This window comes from Monodelphis domestica, chromosome 3 (assembly GCF_027887165.1).
Source record: "Monodelphis domestica isolate mMonDom1 chromosome 3, mMonDom1.pri, whole genome shotgun sequence".
Classification (NCBI taxonomy): Eukaryota; Metazoa; Chordata; class Mammalia; order Didelphimorphia; family Didelphidae; genus Monodelphis; species Monodelphis domestica.
Genome location: NC_077229.1, coordinates 71311404 through 71329310, shown reverse-complemented (window position 1 = coordinate 71329310; position 17907 = coordinate 71311404). Strand labels below are relative to the sequence as shown.

The window sequence follows — 17907 nt, the reverse complement described above, 5'->3', positions numbered from 1 at the left end:
TGAGCACATCCAACTCCTTCATTGTATATAAGGGGAAACTGAGGTCCAGAGAAGGGAAGAAACTTGCCCAAAGTCACACGGCAGACCCAGAACCCTTAACTCCCAAGTCCTGTGGCTGCCTCTGGACCTGAGTAGTAAGGCTGTGCTCCAGGATGGATATATCTTCAGTGCTTGCCCACATAAGACCCAGTCTTACCCTGTGACAATAGGAAGGTGGGAAATGAAGGGATAAGGAGTCATGACTTTTAGGGGCTGGTGAAGGATGCCACATTAGGATGAACTGGGGAAAAGGGAGGAATCAGAGTAATTCAGAGCAGAGCTGTGTCTAAAATTCCCATGGGCAGGAAGAAGCAAGGAGCCTGCATTAGAAAGAAGAGAGAAGCTAAGCCTAAAATCACTTCCAGGCCCCTGGGAGATGGATGGGGAATTCCAGCCCTCAACTGGGAAGCCTTGACCTAGTCAGATTATCAGTAAGCCTGGGTCTTTTCTTTTCAAACCCCAGCTTCCCACACAGTCCCTGCTATCTTCCAGTAAGTGAAAGAGAAGACTTCCAAGTCTTTCCTTTGGAGGTCCTCATGTCTTCCTGGAGATAAGGGAGTCTTAAAGTCTTCTGCCCCCACATGGAAACTCAGAAAACAGTCCCTAGCTTTGGTCTCTGATCTCTGAGGGGATTTATAACTAGACCCAAGGCTAGTCACATAGCCCTGCTAAGATGAAGGCTCCTGGGAATTTGACTTTGAAGGGGCAGCCAAGGCTGAAGACAACGAGAAGGAAGAAAGAGGGAAAAGACACCCTAGCATGGTGCCACCCACCCTCCCTTTCATAGGGTCTTCTGAGACCAATAATTTTAACCCCCTCATGTAACAGATGAGGTAACTGGGGCCCCAAAGTGTGAAGTGACTTGCTTGGCCACACAGTTATTAGAATCAACCCAAGTCCTGGGACTACAGAACCAAACCTTTCCCACGGCACCCGATTCTGCTCCCATAGCCCATGATGAAAGGGAGGAGAGAAAGGATCCGTAGATGTGTCTCTGAGTGGCAACTTTGAGAAGGAATGCTTCAGACCCTTTTTCCTAGCTCCAGGCAGAGCTCTGACTTTGGTGTCAGCCTAAATTCTGATCTCAGCCTGTTAGGGGCACAGAGAGTAAATGGCTATGGGCAGTTCACCAGGGTTGGAAGAGACTCCCCACTTAACCCACCACCCCCACCACCATGAGGGGTTTTTTGGAGCAAGTTGTGTCTTCTTGACCTAAGAACCTAGGTCGCCCTCCCTCAAGGTCTCCAAGGTTGCATCATATTCTTCAGGAGTCAACCTATCCATCCAGCCCACTCCCTACCCTCCATTCGTAGACAGATCATTCCAGAACAGGAGATTTCATTATTCCCTTCCCTGATTTGGCATTGCTTCAGTTCCCCCCAAGACCCAAGGGACTCAGGAGAGTCCCATTCTGGGCAGAGAAATCCTCCCCCCTGGAAATCCTCTAGGATCCAATGACGAAGGAGGCGGGGTCAGGCTGATGCTACTTAAGCAGGGTCTTCTGAAGGGATTCAGAGAGAAAAAGGAAACTGGAGCTTGAGCTGCCGTGAGGGGGCTGCATCAGAGGGAGAGAGCTATGAATGAAGCAGCCCTCCCTTTCCCCCTCTACCTTCTCTTCCTCTTCCGGCGTGAACTCTTCCTCTTCTTCCTTCTTGTCCTCCTCCAGGGCCAGAGTAGTTGGGGTAAGTTCTCTGCCTCCTGACTCATCAAATAGGGCTTCCTATTTGGTAAGGTTGGGAGTGAAGGGATGGCCTGGATTCTATCTAATACAGCCTTTACCTCCCATTGGCCTTGTGGCCCTAGGCAAATCACCATGGAGTGGAAAGGAGGTAGGAGGTGACCTTGGGCTATGTGGAAGAGACATGAAGAGAGAGAGGATGTGCAGGACAACCCAGGCATGCAGACCAAGGTGAAGGACCTGTTTGGATTTCCATTTGGAATCTTCTCCTTGATTGACAGACAGGTCCTTCACCTTGGTCTGCATGCCTGGGTTGTCCTGCACATCCTCTCTCTCTTCATGTCTCTTCCACAGCTAGTTACTTAACCTCTCCCATACCTGGTTTCCTCATCGGTGAAATGAGAGTGTTGAACTATATTGATCTCTAAGGCTCTTCCTAGCTTCTAATCCTATGACCCTAAGTCCCTCTTCTCTGAGTCTCAGTTTCTCCATCTGAAAATTTAAGGTTTCCATGTCTTGATTGGTATCGAGTACAAACGTACCCACTATATTTAGTTAGCCCCAGACCAGAGCCTACTTCACATCTCTTCTAAGCAGCTATTCAGATACTTGCTGCCTCAAGATCCTGAGAGACACAGACAGACACACACACCTCTCTCTTTCAATCCCAAGGCTGTTGGACCTAGGGTTCTTTTCACCATCCCTGGGACTTTCCCTGGTAAATCTCTTTTCTGGCCACCACTGCCCCCTGTGCTTTCTACCCTGTTCAAAAGTAAGTTCTTCAAGGCCAGGAACTGTCTGTCTCTCTTGTATTTTAAGTCCAGCACTTAGTATATTTGTATTTGCTCATTCATTCATTCATCAATCTCCAAGGTCTCTCTCAGCTCAGACATACTCTATGTTCTAAGTCCTTCCCAGTTCTCATATACTCTGGTCCCAGGCAGCCATCTATGGCCTTCCATCTTTGAACATTTTAGCTCTGACTTTCCATGTTCTAAAGTCCCTTGAAGCTACAGAATTCTGTGTGAAGTTAGAGTTTAGCGACTCTGGGGTTGTAGAGTCAGAGCATAGTTCAGCATCTCCAATCCCACAGATGATGGTAGAGGAAACAGTGATGGAGACGGATGGGGGAGGCAGCCAAGCTTCTGGAGAGTTTCAAAGGATTTAGCAAACCAACCATAAAATCACAAGTTTAGAGCCAAAAGGGCCCTCAGAGGCCATCTAGTCTGACTCCTTCATTTTACAGAGGAGGAATCTAAGGCTTAGTGAGAAGGTCTCTCTACAAGGTCCTTCCCATGGCCAGTAAGCACCCACTATGCCATAATGTCCTTGAGAAGGTGCATGTAATATTGCTGGTAAAAGCAATAAATAGGACATCAAAGGGACTTTGGGTTGAATTCTGACTCTGTGACGTGGTAAAAATTACTTTCCTTCTCTGGGCTTGTTTGCCCATCTGGAAAATGAGGTGGTTGGAACACTAGAATGTCCCCAGGCTCTTCTGGCTCTAAATGATCATAACCTTAGGATGGTAAGCCCTGAGCCCAAGGATAACTGAGATGATCTTTAGCTCCAAGACCCCTCAGCCTTGAAAGAGAATCTCATCATTTTAAATGTCTTTAAAACCCTTACCTTCTGTTTTAGAATCAATACTGTGTTTTGGTTCTGAGGCAGAAGAATGATAAGAGCAGGAGGGACAGCTGGGTGGCTCAGGGGATTGAGAGCCAGGCCTAGAGATGGGAGATCCTGAGTTCAAATTCGGCCTCAGACATTTCCTGTGTGACCCTGGGCAAGTCACTTAATCACCACTGCCTAGATGTTTATCATCACTCCTCTGTCTTGGAACCAATACCCAGTATTGATACTAAGAAAGGTAAGAGTTTAAAAAAAGAAAAGATGATTGGTAAAGGTTAGGCAATGAGGGTGAAGTGAGTCACTCAGAATCACAGCTAGGAAGTGTGTGAGGTCACATTTGAACCCAGGACCTCACATCTCTAGGCCTGGCTCTCTATCATCCGAGCCACCTAGATGATTTAAACCCTTGTCCCAGGACAAGAAGGTGCCCTTGTCCCCTCCGACTGCAGATGCCCTCCCTTTGTACCTCTTCTCCTTAGCGGCACCCAGGGATGGAGAGAACCCTGTGCAAGTAGAGCCAAAGTGGCCAGTGGTTCCAGCTGGAGGCTCCATTCAGCTCCGGTGCTCTGTGGCCTGCCCTGGGAACGAAGCCACGGTGCAATGGAAGGGGCTAGATACAAGCCTTGGCCACGTCTTCTCAGAGCCAGGCCTCAGCGTCCTGACCATCCCTGAAGCCACGCTCTCTATGGCTGGGACCAAGGTGTGTATCAGCACGTGCCAAGGCCAGACCTACCAGGACCGTGTAGAGCTGCTAGTATATGGTAAGTCCCATCCTGGCAAGAAACTCGGGTAGGCAAGAGCCCAGGGGCAGGAGATGAAGGGAAAGCCCACCGGCCAGCAAGGTCCCAACTCCACCCCAGTGGCCCTGTGTGATCTTGGGCCAGACCCAGCTCCGCTCTGGGTCTTAGCATTCTGCTCCATAAAACAGGAAGGGTAATGCAGTCTTTGACCTAACAGAGTTGTTGGGATGAGGTAAAGAACGATGATTGCTCGTGACTCGGGCTGAGCAGCCCGTGGTAGAGAGGTAGGAGACCTGGCTCTGATCCCAATTCACTGGGTTAGGGCAGGCTTTCCCTTTGTGTGCCTCAGTTTCCCAATTTGAGAAAGTTAAGTATAATTGATTTCTCATAGCTCTGAAAGTCCATGTTCTTTGAGATGGAGATTGAGAGAGGAGCCAAAGAGAAAGAGAGATCAGAAAGGGGGGCAGGGGAGAGACAGAGAGGTAGCTGGGACCCTGTACCGTTCCTCATCAACCTCACCTCGGGCTCTTTCAGCCTTTCCTGACAAGCTGGAAGTGTCCCCGAGCACCTTGGTCCTTGGGCAGGCGGCCACCCTGGTCTGCTCAGCCCGAGAGGTGTCCCCTTATGACAGCCGCCTGACGTTCGCCTGGTACCAGGGAGATGAGAAGCTGGGGGAACTAGAGCTCCTTTATGAAGATCTGAAGCCTGAGCAAGAAGCAGAGACTGGGGAGGATCTGGAAGTGTTCCAGGTCACTAAGCACTGGGCTCTACCAGCGGAGCTTGTGACCCTGGGACCGGAGCTCCGCTGCCAGGTCGAGATGAAGCTTGAGCATCAGGTTCTCAGCCACAGCCGGGGCATAGCCGGTGAGCGTGTCCCCCCTTTCCACCCCCACTTGACTCCCAACCAGCCCATATTCTCTCTACTCAACCAAACTCCTCCGAAGAGCCTTCCTCCCTAAATATCCACACCCTTCCCTCCAATCCTGCACGCCTCTGACTTTCCATTTGTTTGACTGACCTGGTTTGAGACCCTTATTGCAGGGCAATGTCTCCTTCCTTCCTCTGGAAAAGGACCTCTTCCTTTCCCCAAGGAGACCCATGCCCCTTTCTCTTGGTGGGGGGATGGAGAGGAAAAGGCTGCTCATTAGGGTTGGGGGAGAGGATGTGCAAGAGAAACCTTCCCCAAAGAGTAAAAATAGCTCTGCCTTACTTTATTTTCCCAGTCATGGCCAGGATGACATCCCCGGAACCAAGCACCCCTCTGGCAACAAAGACCCCTACGGGGCTGCTTCTGCCCTCCTCAGAGGCCCCTGTAGTACAGGATTACACCTCCACGCTTCCTGACACCACGGCTTCCTCCCTGACTTTGGGCCCTGGGTCTTCACTATCCCCTACTTCAAAACCCAGCACTGGCTATCTGTGCCTCCCCAAAATATCCTGGTCCCAAACATCAGGGATCCATGGGGGACACTTGGTGCTAACATGCAAGACAGCTTGTGAACCTGGGGCATCTGTGTCCTGGAGCCAGGCCCCAGGCAGCCTGGCAGACTACCAGAGACAGGAGGCTGGGGCCCAGGCCACCCTAATCATAATGCATCCAGGACCCCAGAACAGGGGACTGTACCAGTGCCAACAAGAACCCGGGGGTCAAACGGCCAGGATATCCCTGGACAGGAACATTGGTGAGTCTCTGAGGGGTGGCAGGGCAAGGCAAGGGTGGTTTGGAGTGACAGGGAAGAGGGCACCAAAGGAAGGAGAGCTCGGAGAGGCTGGGGGGACTGGAGCAGGCGGAGGGGCTCACGACTCACAGGGCCCTCTCCTTCCTTTCTCAGTGCCTGATGTGGACAAATGGGGCAACTCGGCAGCCCTATGGACAGGTGGTTGTATGCTGGGGTTGATCCTTATGGCCTTCGTATCTTACCGCCTACGGAGATGGCTCAGGACTAAGGCCTGTGCCTCTCTCCAAACCTGAGCCCAGCCTTGAAAGCACACTCTGTCACAGCCCTGGCTGAATACCGAGCTCTAGATCCTGCCAGCTTCCAGGGCTGGGAAGTGGAATGGCCAGTGTAAAAAGGAGGGAAGTTGTCTCCCATCCAGCCATGAAGGGCTTCCCTTGGGTCTGCCACCCAGAGGGCCCTCGAAACTAGGTGGAAGCAGGGTGGTCCTCTGGGTTGGGTAGGGACAGTTTGGGAGGGGTCCCGCCAGGCTCTCTCACATCAGCTGGTTCTTCTCTTTGGGGTGGGAATGGGCAGCAAATCCATTTCTGATCATCCCAGGGTCTGACTAATAAAGAGTTCATCTGTCTGTGAAGCTGTTGCTCCTGCTAACTGAGACAGCTCAGACTGTCAAAATATGGAATGTCCAAGCTGGAAGAGATCTTTGAAGACAGAACATCAGAACTGACTTAGAGAACATTCATTTGTTCATTTAATCCAGAAACAGCTGGCTCTGGAATAAGAGGCCCTGGGTTCAATTCCTGCTTCTAATGCCTATTAACTAGACTTGAGCAAGCTATTCGATCTAGGTGTTGCAATAGATAAAAGTGGGCCTAGAGTTAGGAAGATCCAAGTTCAAATCCAACCTCAGACACTTATGCACTACAATCTTGGGCAAGTCATTTAACTTCTGTCTCTACTTCCTCAACTGTAAAATAGGGGTAATAATTGCATCTACCTTGAAGGCTTTTTGTGAGCATCAAAGGAGATGATCTTTATAAAGCACTCAGCATACTGCCTGGCCTGCCGGAAGCACTTAATAAATCCTTGTTTCTTCTTTTCCTGCCTCCTTTTCCTCATCTGTAAAAATGAGAATAGACCAGGTGGCCTCTGCAGTCCCTTCTGACTCCAGACCTCTGAATACTATCCTCCCTACCCCTAACTTTATTATGAATTCGACAAGTGTTAACTAGTACTCACTCTGTGCTAGGCACCGTACTCAATGCCAAGGAGAGAGAACAACCCCAACCTGGTCCCCGCTAACACTCCGATGTTGGGCAGCAGCAGGACTGGAATCATATGTATGTGGAGACAAAGTATAGACAGACTAAGGGAGGTGGGTAGGGGGAAAGAGTGCTCACAGCGGTTAGGACCAGGAGAACTCTTCTGGTGGGCCTCAATAATTCCTTGAAGGAAGCTAGAGAGGTTGCATTAGACAGACTTGAGGAACTCAAGTTTCCAATTTGGCATCCCTTCCGTAATGCCAGAAATGTGTGCAATCTGAAATAAAACAACCGAGGCAGAGCTCCAAGCCAATAACTATTTATTAAAGGGACCTGGCCCCCTTAAACAAATAAGATTCCAGCTCTTCCAACAGTCTGCAACTCCCACCTTCTCCAGAATATAGCTTTTATTCCCTTTCATGCGCAGTCCTGTCCTTATAGGCCCAGTCAGGCCAAGCTTCAGTGCGTTCTCTCCAACTCCTGGGATACCCAAGTTGCTACCAAACAATGAGGTGGGCATACATCAACCAGCCCATCTACACCCATCCTCAAGATGCCCCTCTTAGCAGTGGGTCCGGGGCACTCCAGTAAAAGGCCCTCCACTGACAGGATTCAGAATTAGGTCAAGCCTTGTGTCCAGGCCTGTCTGACATAAGTTAGGGGGAAGAAACAATACAGAGTGGAGGGGTTCTCAATATATCTCGGGCCTTTCCACTGATGCTTGTGACATCTAGCAGGAGATCCCCTTTAAGCTATACTGACAAATTAAAGGTTAACATAAAAGTTTAACATGAAAGATTTATTTAATTATTAAGCCTCTAGAGTTACTAAAGTGACTTCCCTGACACAAGGGTTTGACCAAGTAAAGACCCTGAGAACCCTAAAGAAAGGCAGTGATGGGGAGCAGCTGGATAGCTCAGTGGATTGAGAGCCAGGCCTAGAGATGGGAGGTCCTGGGTTCAAATATGACCTCAGACACTTCCTAGCTGTGTGACCCTGGGCAAGTCACTTAACCCCCATTGTCTAGCCCTTTCCACTCTTCTGCCTTGGAACCAATACATAGTATTGATTCCAAGACAGAAGGTGAGGGTTTTTTTTAAAAAAAAAGGTAGTGATGGGGACTGATCTGTTCTTGAAGAAGAGGGCCTGGGCAGTCTTTTGGACAATACATTAAGAGGAAAGAGAGACTGGAAGTATGAGGAAGCTATGGCAATAGTCCAGGGGAGAGGTAATGAGGGTCTCAGCTAGGGTTGTGGCCTTGTGAAGGAGGTAAAAAAGGACAAAATCTGACCACTGATTTGATATGGAGGGGTTGGAAAATGAACAGTCAAGGATGACAATGAGGCTTCAAACATGGCGCACAGGGCAGATGGTGGTACCCTTGGTAGAAGCAGAAGTCAGGAAAAGGGAGAGGGGCATCTAGGTGGAGATGTCTAGCAGATGAAAGATAGAGGGGAGAACAGGGGGTTAGAGATCTGGGGGACGACATGGTTAGGGATTGTGTCAGAAAAGACAAGTTGGGAGGAGGAAATGAGTGGTGTGGGCTGGTCTGGAGTCAAACAGAGCTGGGCCTTCATCAGGACTATAGGTTTGAATAGTTGCCCATCCTCCTCCTCTCTGTCTAAGCCCAGCCTAACTCAGGATCCTTAACTAGCAGGGACAGAAGCGAAGTCCAAAGTTGAGGAAATGAAGGCTGGAGAGAAAGTCAGAGAAAGAATGGAAATATGAACTTGGCACCAGAAATTTCTACAAGGTTTGTGTGACGAATACACTGGAAGGGGTACCAAGCTTCATAGGAGCCTATAGAGAAGGAAGCTCTTATCATTATTGAAAAAAACATACTTTCTTTTAAATCAAATCTTTATTAATAGCTTTCATTTTTGCATTATCTACATTTCCCAATGTATCCCCACCACCATCCCTACTTAGAAAGCCATCCTTTATAATGAGGAGTTAAAACCAAGGAATTTTTAAAAAGAGCTCAGCAAAACTAGTCATCAAAAAGAGTCTGGAGTCCTAGGCAGCGCTCTATACCCATGCTCCCCAGCTCAGCAAGAAAAAAGGGCAGGTGTCTTCTCATGTCTCTTCTTGAGGACTAACTCTGGCCATTATCATTTCAAAATAAGCAAAAAGTAAATAGTTGTAGTCCTCACTCTGATATCCTAGGTAGTATATCAAAATATTCCAAAGTACTTCCAGAGGAACAACAGTAGGAATCTTCAGCCTGCTGGAAGAACTCTGGACTAGAGAGAATAGAGGAGACCCAGATCTGACTTTGGTACTTCAAGTATCCACATGCCCATGGGGCAAGATTATTCCCCTGTTCTGGCCTGTTTCACTTCTCTTCAAAATTCAGAGTGAATGACCAGATATTATCCCTGGATTCCTGGTCAGTGGGAGAGTGAGTAACATTCCCCTATTAAACTTCTCCTAAGAGTGGTCAGATTGGTTCTCCCCTCCCAGTGGCCAGTGGAGGAAGTAAAGGTCCCACAAGCCAGAATCATCGAAAGTTTAGGTTGTCAGAAACACCAAGTCCCTCAGGGTAAGATAAAGATAATTTGAGCTAATTTCCTGAACTAATGGCTACATCTTCCCAGTTTCCCAAAATGCTGAAGCAGAGTTTCCATTCTGAGTGGGCAGGAGACAATACCCTGGCCCTCAGGAAATTCCCATTCACAGAAGGGAGCCTCAGGAAGCCCTCATTATGAGGTAAAATATATAGTCCTGGCTCTTAAACTCCCTAAGAGGGAAGACATCGACTGTTCTCAGAAATGCACTCATCTGAGGTGGGGACAAGGACCCCTAAAAAAGGAAACAGTAGAAATCTCCCCCAATAGGGTCATCCAAAAGGATATCCCTCTAGTCAAAAACTAGTGTTTGGGGAACTGAGTCACTGTCATAGTTTCATTTCCTAACACCTAAACCACATTCTTTGAGGTTGGGAATGAATGGATCTCTGACAACTTCCATTCCAAACTGAAACCGACCAGAAACCAAGCCCTGGATCATAGAGGGGGGTGGGGTGGGGGGGAGAGATAGTTAAGAAGACTGGAAAAGTAGGGGAGGGGGAGATTATGAAGGGTTCTGAACACCAAATAGGATTTTATATTTTATCCTGGAGGTGACAGAGAGCCACTGGAATTTACTGAATGTGAGGGTGTTGGGGGCCACTTGGTCCGATCTTCACTTAGACAGTTGAGTGGAGGATAGATGGGAGGATAGAAGCTTAGACTTGAGGCAGGGAGACCAGCCAGCAGGCAGCTGCTGCAAGAGTTCAGGTCAAAGAATGATGGTAGTGTCAGGAGAGGAGGGGGAATATACAGGAGATGTTATGAAGGTAAAATCAACAGTACTTAATAGATCAGATTGGGGGGGGGGGGGCAGTGAAAGAAAACGATGAGAGGTTTCAAGCCTGAGTGATTGAGGATAGTGGTACTCTGGGCAGTTATAGGACAGTTAGGAGGAAGGGAGGGAGGAGGAAAGATAATGCACTGAGTTTTGGACATGTTGAGTTTAAGTAGTTCAAGATAATCAAAAGACAGTTGGAGATCCAAGACTGAAGATTAGCAAAAGGTTAGGGCTATGGAATCCACAGGAGCTGAAAAAGTAACCAAATGAAATAACATAGAGGGGGAAGAGAAGAGGGCCCAAGACAGAGCTTTCATCAAGAGAGTCTGAGAAGGAGCAGTTAGATGGGTATGAGAGCCAGAAAGAGTAGTACCACAAAAAAAATCTAAAGGGAAAAAGGTGAAGGGCAGTACCAAAGGCTGCAGAGAGGTCAAGAAGGTTAAGGATTGAGAAAAGGCCATTCAATTTGGCAAGGAGAGAGCAATTTCTGTTGAATGATAAAGTCAGAAGTCAGATTGTAAAGAGTTAAGAAGAGAATGATAGGAAAAGGAGTGGAGGCATCTATTCGATAGATGGTCTTTTCAAGGATTTTGGCCACAAAGGGAGGAGATATGGAGATAGCCCTTGGGAATGGACAGATGGAGTGAGTTTTCTTTTGAGAATGGAGAAATGGGCATGTTTGTAGGCAGTAGGGAGGCAGACAATAAACAAAGAGAAGTTGAAATTAAGTGAGAAAGTGGGGATGACAGGCAGGGCAATCTGCTCACAGAGACAAGATGAAATGGGGTCACTTGTGCATGCAGAAAGATAGCTCTAGGCAATGATGGCTGAATCATTTTCTCAGGTTCCCTCTACATCTAGCCAGGATTTACTTTTCTCTGTGAATTCAGGCCATCATCATCCCTGTAACATTCCAAGCCAAAATATCCTATCCTCACTTCCACTCCTTTACTGTTTCACCCCACCACCAATGGCATGTGAATTTCTAGTCACAGCAGGGACTGTCTAAGCACTTGTTTCATTATTTCTTTCATTCATGCAAAGGCCCACAGTTTGCACAGAAGTCATTCACATTTGCTGAGAAGTTGCTCTAAAAGCGTTCTTGATTATTTTCCTGTGTATCCTTTTCTTAAACCCCAAGGTAAAGTGTATCCAGGTTCTCTCCTTCACAACTGGGGCTTTCAGAAGGCAGACAAGAGTCTACCCCATATACTATGGGCTTCCTGAGGAAAGGGCTGTTTTCCTCCCACCTCAAATCTAGAGCTCCCTTAGGGCAAGGACCATCATTTCCACACATATGCGAGTCCCTAAAGGTAGGAGCTGTTTCCAGGTCATCTGAGGCTCCCTGAGGGCAGAAACAACCTCAAACTCCAGGAATCCAAGCTCCCTGCAAGCATAAATTCCTATCTAGTGCTCTGACTGGGAACATACAATCCCTACAAACAGGAGTTGCTTCCCCACCAACTCCCTCCTGAACTCCAAGAACCAGCCTGGGACTTAAGGAGAGAAAGAGGGAGGGAGGGAGGGAGAGAGAGGGAGAGAGAGAGAGAGAGAGAGGGAGAGAGAGAGAGAGAGAGAGGGAAAGAGAGAGGGAGGGGGAGGGGGAGGCGGAGAGGGAGGGAGGGAAAGGGAGAGAGGGAGGGGGAGAGAGAGAGAGAGAGGGGGAGAGAGAGGGGGAGAGAGAGAGGGAGAGACAGAGAGACAGAGAGAGAGAGAGAGAGAGAGAGAGAGAGAGAGAGAGAGAGAGAGAGAGAGAGAGAGAGAGAGAGAGAGAGAGAGAGAGAGAGAGAGAGAGAGAGAGAGAGAGACTTTCACACCGGTTTTAAAGCTGGGTTTCTGAGGTCCGAGGAACGGCACGCGGAGTTCGCGTCCCTAGCAACTAGAAGTAGCTGTTGCTAAGAGGCGGGTCCTCTGCCCATACTCAATATGGCAGTAGCAACAGCGTCATACCAGGAACAACTTCCTCCGCAAGCCTGTCGGGAAGCCAGGCTAACGTCTGGTAAAGCTCATTCTTGGGGCCCGGGCCGCAGAGCCCCCGCCCCGCTGGAGAAGATTTAAGTAAGAGAGAGCGTTTTTTCATTTACATCTAAGCTCTTTTGTAACCCACCTCTGCCACCAAAGAGCTGGTGACAACGATGCCGCCAGCAGCTAACATGGCCGCCACACAACTTCCTGCACTGCCCCGTGCCAAGATGGTGGCGCTTCCGGCCCCCGGGCGGCCCGCAGGGAAGATGGCGGAGAAGCGGCGGGTTACGGCGTCGGTAGCGGTGGCGGGGACTTCGGAGGCTCGGCGGGCGAGCCCGGCACGGGGCCTGGCAACCGAGAGCGAGGAGGAGTTCCTGCGCCAGGCCGGGGTGACAGCCATGCTTCGCGCGGCGCTACTCAAGGTGCTGGAGGCGCGACCCGACGAGCCGCTCCCCTTCCTGGCACACTACTTCGACAACCTGGGCCTGCGCTCGCCGGCCAACGGCGGCGCCGGGGAACCCCCAGGCCTGCTTCTCCTGCAGCAGCAGCGCATCGGCCGCGCCTTGTGGCACCTGCGCCTGGCTCACCACTCCCAGAGGTGCGGGGGGCCGGGCCGGGCGGGAAGACCGACGGACCGACCTACCAGTCGGCTGGGCCGCAGCCTTCGCAAACTACAAGTCCCAGGGTCTTTCGCGTGCCGCGGGAAGCATGCTGGGAGTCGTAGTCTTCCGACATAGACACACACACTTCTCCCCTGGGGGCGTGGGCGGCGCGCTGCATGCTGGGCCTTGTAGTCTTCCCCTACCAAGGCTTGGAGACCAGCTGTTCTATGGTACCTGTAAAGCCTGAGATAGAAACAGCTCATCTCTTAGACTCCCGGACGAACCTTAGAACTTAGAATATAGGATGTCAAATCTGGGAAGGACCTTGCAAATGTATCCACATGGAAGGTCCAGAGAGGGACTTATGTTACAGCACAGCCCCAGAAAAAAGGTTTTGTACAGTTGCATAGAGTGAGAGGTAAAGGTAAAGAATCATGGACAAAACACATGGGTTCTAGGCCTAGGACTAGCTTAGGTCTACTTTGTTAGCCCAAGCAACCACTCTAGAATTCAGTTTTCTCCTTTACATAATAGGGATTTGCCCTGCCACTGATAAACATAAATAACTTTCCCTTAAGTATCTTAGGCAAATCACTTACCCTCTCTGGGCCTTATTTTCTCTGTCTTTAGTAAAATCATAGATTTGGTCCTGGAAAGGACCCTACAAACCATCTAGTCCAATGCTTTTATTTGAGCAACATATACAGGGTCACACAGATATCAGCAAACCTAGCAGAACCAACTCTCTTTGTACTCCCAGAATACTTCCTGATGAAAGATTAGATATTATGTTCTTACATGCAAATCCGGTGATCCTACCTTTTCTCCTGACTTCCCCAACCCGAAGTCACACAGATAGTTTGTGGCAATGCTGAAACTAAAAGCCAGTTCTCCCAATTCCTAGTCTTAGGTTCTTTCTCCCAGACTACATTGTCCTTTGTACAACCCTCCCTAAGAGTGAACAAACTGAACACCAGGCCTTTGTAAATCTTGTTTCCAAAAAAGATTTGCCTCTTAAACCTGAGTGTAATTATGTGATGAGGAGGGAAGCCGTATATTACTACCCTTTTATTATTTTATGGTCTAATCATCACTGTCTTTGTATTCTGGAATAGCTTTATAGCCTTACCTCATTCATCTTGCCAATAATCTGGCAGATGACAAATCCCTTTAAGCTGACTTTATAGACAGAGAAACAAAGCCTGGGTAAAGGAGGGAGGGGCATCCACTGGGTCAGACAGGGACCTGTCTGGGGAGTCCCCTCCCTCTCTAACTCTCCCCCTGGATCCCCTCTCATATCTCTAGAGAATAATTTGCCAACCTTTTTGTAGCTCAGAGGCCCACTTCCATCCTTTCCTTGTGCCAGGGCAATAGGACTCAATGTTCTCCTTAGCTATCCTTTCCTGATTCTGTTTTAGGGTAGAACTGGAAGAGGAGGAGCAGTGGAGAGCATTGCCACAAACACTGCTCCCTCCCCTCTGAAGGCTACATCAGCACATATTAGGTGGCATCAGGCATCAGTTTGGAGGCCACAGAGTGTGAAAAGGCTCGGAGCTGGGAGACAAAGACATGGGTTCCAATTTCAGTTCTGCCTCTGACTTGTGTGACCTTGAACAAACTTGCTCTCTTCTCTGGACTCTGAGGAATTGGGCATACAAAGGCAAAATGACTGAATCTTGGATCCCAAGTGGCTTGATCCTACTGGGAAAGAGCAGGGATATGACATGACTCACAGAAGGAATGAAAGGGGACAAAGGAGAGATTGGACAAGGGTTGGAGGCTCTGGAGAGAGATGAGCCTTGGAAAAACTTAAAGCTCCTAGGTTAGAAGAAACTGTAATGTGCAGTCTGAGCCAAAGCAGGGGAACTGGAGAGCCCAGGTCTGATAGCCAGTAGTCCAGGCTTAGTTTTCTGGAAGCACAGAGAGAGAGTGAGACCTATGAAAAAGCTGGAAAGGTGGTCTGGAGCTAAACCTGGAAGGGCTTGAGATGCTGGGGTAGAGATTTAATCCTTTGGGCAGTAGGGAGCTATAGAGGGAGGGATAGTCCAACCCTTACCTGAAGAAAATAATTTGGCAGATCTCTGATGGATGATTTGAAGAGGAGAGAGACCAGAAGTTGGGAGGTGATAGTAGTCAAATACAGAACAGGGTGCTGAAGTACAGCTACAATAAACGGCCCCTTGAATAAAGAAAAGGAGGAATGGATGTAAGAGGGGTTGTGGAGCTAAAATGCATAAGTAATGGTGCCTGATTGGCTCTTAGGGGTGAGGAAAAAGGCAGAGGCTCGATGCCTCCCAGATTTTCAAATCTGGGTCTATGAAAGGATGCTGGTGACCTTAACAAAAAAAGGGGGGGGGGGGCCGGAGAAGGGCAGGTAGGTGGCTCAGTGAATAGAGAGCCAGGCTTAGAGATTCCTAGGAGTTTCTGGGTTCTCATCTGGTCTCAGATACTTCTGAGCTGTGTGACCCTGGATAAATTATTGCCATTGCCTAACCCTTACTGTTCTTCTGCCTTAGAACTGTAGTATCAATTCTAGGAGCAAAGATAGGTTTTTAAGTAGGAAGATATGGAGGAGGGACAGGGAAAAAAACCAGTCTGGACTCAAAAGGGGAAGGTTCAAATCCCATCTCTGTCACTTAAGTACTTGAGTGAGCTTGGATGTCACTTCAGTTCTCAGATTCAGGCTAGATATCATCTCTGGTCACTTCAGGCTCTGAACTTGTGATGAGTCTAGTTTGGAGCTTGTTTGAGATGGTGAAAGGCCATTGAGTGGGACCATATGGGACCATTCAGGGAAGAGCTTCTAACTAAAGAAAGACTCAGTAGTCATGCATGACCAGGGAAAAGGCTGGTAAATAAACCCAGGGGAGGAGAGGAGATCACCAAATAAAGAAAAGACTATAGAAAGAAAGAGAGGGAAAAGATAGAAATAAAAGTAAGATTTTAAACAAAAGGATCATTGAGGCTTAAAAAAGTTAGAGGAAGTACTGTCTGTTTAGAGATCTCTTCTAACCCCAATACTTTAGGATTCCATCTTTTTTCTACCTCCTCTCAACTACTTGAGCCAGTCCCATTATTCACCCTAGCCTCTAGGTCCTTTGTGAGGAAAGAAAATCCCATGGCAGGGAGTCCTCGACCCCTCTGGTTCAGAAATACTAAGAAGGCAGGGGCAGCCAGGTGTCTCAGTGGATAGAGAACCAGGTCTGGAGAAGAGAGGTCCTGTATTCAAATGTGGCCTCAAACACTTCTTAGCTGTGCCGTCCTGGCAAGTTACTTAACCCCCGTTGTCTAGTCTTTACTGCCCTTCTGCCTTGGAACTGACACTTGATATTGATTCTCAGAAGGGGAGGGGTTTTAAAAGAAGAGGTTGGATGTTCAGGGCTGGACAGTCTGGTAGTGTGCCAGTAGAGAGGGATGGGGGAGGCAGGAGGACACAGGCCATATGTAGTTCACTGCAGCTTTGTTGCCCCCATCCTGCAGGACGGCCTTCAATAACAACGTCAGCGTGGCCTACGAGTGCCTGAGTGCCAGCGGCCGGAAGAAGAGGCCGGGCCTAGATGGGCGCACTTATAGTGAGCTTCTCAAGCGTATCTGCAGGGACGGGGAGGCACCTGAGGAGATCGTGTCCCCTCTCCTGCGCAAGATCCAGTGCCGGGACCATGAGGCTGTTCCCTTTGACATCTTCCGTTATGGCATGCTCACCTGTTTTGTGCTTCTGGAGTTTGTGGCCCGGGCAGATGCCCTCTACGAGGTCCTGGATGACTCGGGCCAGGCTGACCGCCGAGTGTGCCAGGCGGTGCTAGACACCCTCGAGGGGGCCCTCTTGGCTGGGGATTTTGAAGCCCCAAGCCGATACCTGGAAGCTGGCTCTCAGCTGGGCCCCGACTGCCTTGCCCTAGCCATGGACCGGGCCCTGCTGGCCCGCAAGCCCAACTCGGCCATGCTGAGGGACGAATTCCTAGAGAAAGCTGCTACCTTGTTTATTGCAAAGGTCAGGCCTGTGGGCTAACCCCAAAGCTGCCAAACCTTTCAGGGATCAACCTGACCCGAGATCCGGGTCGGGATAGTGCAGATCAATGGGCAAAGCTACCCCAATCTTCCTCTTGGCCCCTGTCTCTACTTTACCCCTCAGATACCTCATTCCTTTCCCTGATCCCTTGCTGGGAAGGGCCCCCTGGCTGGCTTGGGAATTCCTAAGAGGAAGGGATAGGGCCCGGGCTGCTGGCAGCTCAGATTGCTCAGGTTCTCCCAAAAGGAAAGAGCCATGGCACTTTGTGCCAGGGATCCTGACAGAAGGGTGACCTAAGGACCAGTTCTTACTCAGCCCAAGTTTATTCTGTCTCCGTTCTCCTTGGGGAGATTATCCCCTGCCCCCTCCCTAGTCTTCCACCCACAGAGGAAGGAGCCCAGCCCCTAAAAAACTTCTCCATGGGGAGAACCAGAATCCAGGAGGTTTCCCAGAGGGGAGAGGGGTCAGGTCCTGTGATCATTTTCTGGGCTGAAGTTGGGAAATAGAGCTTCCCAATCTGCCCATCACTGGACAGCTCAGCATTGAGGCTATCCACCTGTGGCTTTCTCCTGCCTGCCATCGGCACTCTGCCCCTTGGGCTGGGGCTCTCATTTGTTCCAAGCTTCCATCTTCATTCTAAGTAATAAAATCTTTATAACCGCCGACCAGCACTGTGTCTATGCTTGAGTCGTGGCAGCTCTTTCCTGCCCACCCAGTGTCAGCAGAAAAAAGAGCCTCCATCTCCAGTTGGGGCAGAAGCATCCTGTCCTCATCTTCTTAAGCAGACGTCACCCAGCCCCAGGCAGGGCCTCTCATCACACCTATCATTACCTGAGCCCCATGCCCTGGCCTGAGAGATGAGAAATGCTGACTGGCGTCTCGACGAGATGACCCTCACTAACACTTTGTTCGGCCTGAGAGTGGCCAGCCGGGAGGAGCCAGACAGGGAGCCCTAC

The 17907-nt window shown here is 49.4% G+C and overlaps 2 protein-coding genes and 1 long non-coding RNA gene across 3 annotated transcripts; 2 read left to right on the top strand and 1 right to left on the bottom strand.

Moving 5' to 3' along the window:
- The first annotated feature begins 1568 nt into the window (after positions 1-1568).
- Positions 1569-6849, top strand: MADCAM1 (mucosal vascular addressin cell adhesion molecule 1). Its single transcript, XM_007489430.3, has 5 exons — positions 1569-1721; positions 3829-4110; positions 4624-4953; positions 5313-5771; positions 5922-6849. Exons 1-5 carry the CDS (start codon positions 1616-1618, stop codon positions 6059-6061), a joined length of 1317 nt encoding a protein of 438 aa, XP_007489492.2. The 5' UTR covers positions 1569-1615; the 3' UTR covers positions 6062-6849.
- Positions 6850-12279: 5430 nt separating this feature from the next.
- TPGS1 (tubulin polyglutamylase complex subunit 1) lies at positions 12280-17616 on the top strand. The gene is made up of 2 exons (XM_056822083.1): positions 12280-12938; positions 16423-17616. The coding sequence occupies exons 1-2, from the start codon at positions 12511-12513 to the stop codon at positions 16949-16951; spliced, it is 957 nt and encodes a 318-aa protein (XP_056678061.1). The 5' UTR covers positions 12280-12510; the 3' UTR covers positions 16952-17616.
- Positions 12938-16158, bottom strand: LOC130458245 (uncharacterized). The gene is made up of 3 exons (XR_008917355.1): positions 15587-16158; positions 14999-15121; positions 12938-13185 (listed from the first exon to the last, which is right to left on the bottom strand). It is a non-coding gene; the product is annotated as an uncharacterized LOC130458245 (long non-coding RNA).
- Positions 17617-17907: the final 291 nt, after the last annotated feature.